The 1255-nt window shown below is 57.0% G+C and overlaps 1 protein-coding gene across 1 annotated transcript in view; it reads left to right on the forward strand.

Annotated features, from left to right (window-relative positions):
* Positions 1 to 1255, forward strand: part of EMH_0028020 (Probable PRP16-RNA-dependent ATPase, related) — a gene marked incomplete at both ends in the record, with an annotated part of 7976 nt that overhangs the window by 860 nt on the left and 5861 nt on the right. The window contains 2 exons of the mRNA XM_013497469.1: positions 6 to 654; positions 851 to 1216. Coding sequence (XP_013352923.1) covers positions 6 to 654; positions 851 to 1216 — 1015 coding nt within the window. The remainder of the gene's footprint in view (positions 1 to 5; positions 655 to 850; positions 1217 to 1255) is intronic.

The following is a 1255-nucleotide window of genomic DNA, read 5'->3' on the forward strand; positions in this document are numbered from 1 at the left end:
CATAGATGAAGAGGAGGCGGAGGAGACACCAGTGACCCCGGAGCTGCAGTTCCCGCAGCAGCCGCAGCCGCAGCCGCGGCCACAGCAGCAGCAGCAGCAGCAGCAGCAGCAGCGGCGGCTGCTAGTGCCTGCCAGCAACGGCAGCAGCAGCAGCAGCAACAGCAGCAGCGATGGGGCGTTTGCAGTCCCTGTGTTTCGGCCTCGCCAACGGCGGCAGCAGCAGCAGCAGCAGCAGCAGCAGGAGATTGGGCCTTGTATGAAGCCATCGCTGACGCACAAGGAGTTCCTTACTCGTCGCGCTGCTGAGCTTGCAGCAGCAGCAGAGGAAGCAGCATCAGCACCAGCAGCAGCAGCAGCAGCAGCAGCAGCAGCATCGGCAGCACCCGCAGCAGCAGCAGGGGTTTCTAATGGAGATGGGGCCCCTGGAGGCCCCCCAAAGCGCCGACGGGCCACAGGCTGGGCGGATGCAGAGGAAGCTGAGGGGGCCCCCCAGGGGCCCCCTCAGTCAGGGTGGGGGCCCCCCGTCGACCCAAAGGTACAGGAAGAGAGAAAGAAAGCAATTGAATTAGCTCTTGAGGGGGAGAAGAGACGCTTGGCGACGTCGGTGCCCTCAACAGAAGAAGAAGAAGCTGAAAGGGCCCTGCAGAGGATGTGGTGAGCCAGCAGCAGCAGCAGCAGCAGCACCAGCACCAGCACCAGCAGCAGCAGCAGCAGGAGCAGCAGGTAGTGCAGCACTAGTCAAAGACTACAGTGAAGGACAAAAAAATAACAAAGAAGCTGTATCTGCTATGGTTTATATTTCAGGGTTTATATTTTAGGGTTTAGGGTTTATGGTGTATGTACACCTCAGGTATGACCGCGACGACTGCTCTGGGTTGCAGCTGGGGGACTACGAGGAGGACGACGGGCGTCACCAGGCGAAGGAGGAGAAGCTGAAGAGTCTGAAGGGGGGGGCCCCCGGGGGGGCCCCCGGCCGTTCTCTGGCTGAGCTGCAGCGGCACCGAGACAACGAACTATGGGAGGAGCTGTTGATGAGTCGAGGGGGGGCGGGGCAGAGAAGAGAGGTTTCAGTTGACGAAGAAGAAACAGAAGAAACAGAAAAAGAACATGTTATATGCAGACAGATATTGCCCCCTTTCCTAGCTGGATATAAACCCTCAGAAAGAAATGTTAGTGTTGTTAGAGATGATACCAGTGATATGGTCGCTATGGCCAGGTAAATATATATATATATATATATATATATATATATATA

Source organism: Eimeria mitis, genomic scaffold, assembly GCF_000499745.2.
Source record: "Eimeria mitis Houghton genomic scaffold, Emh_scaff27, whole genome shotgun sequence".
NCBI lineage: Eukaryota > Apicomplexa > Conoidasida > Eucoccidiorida > Eimeriidae > Eimeria > Eimeria mitis.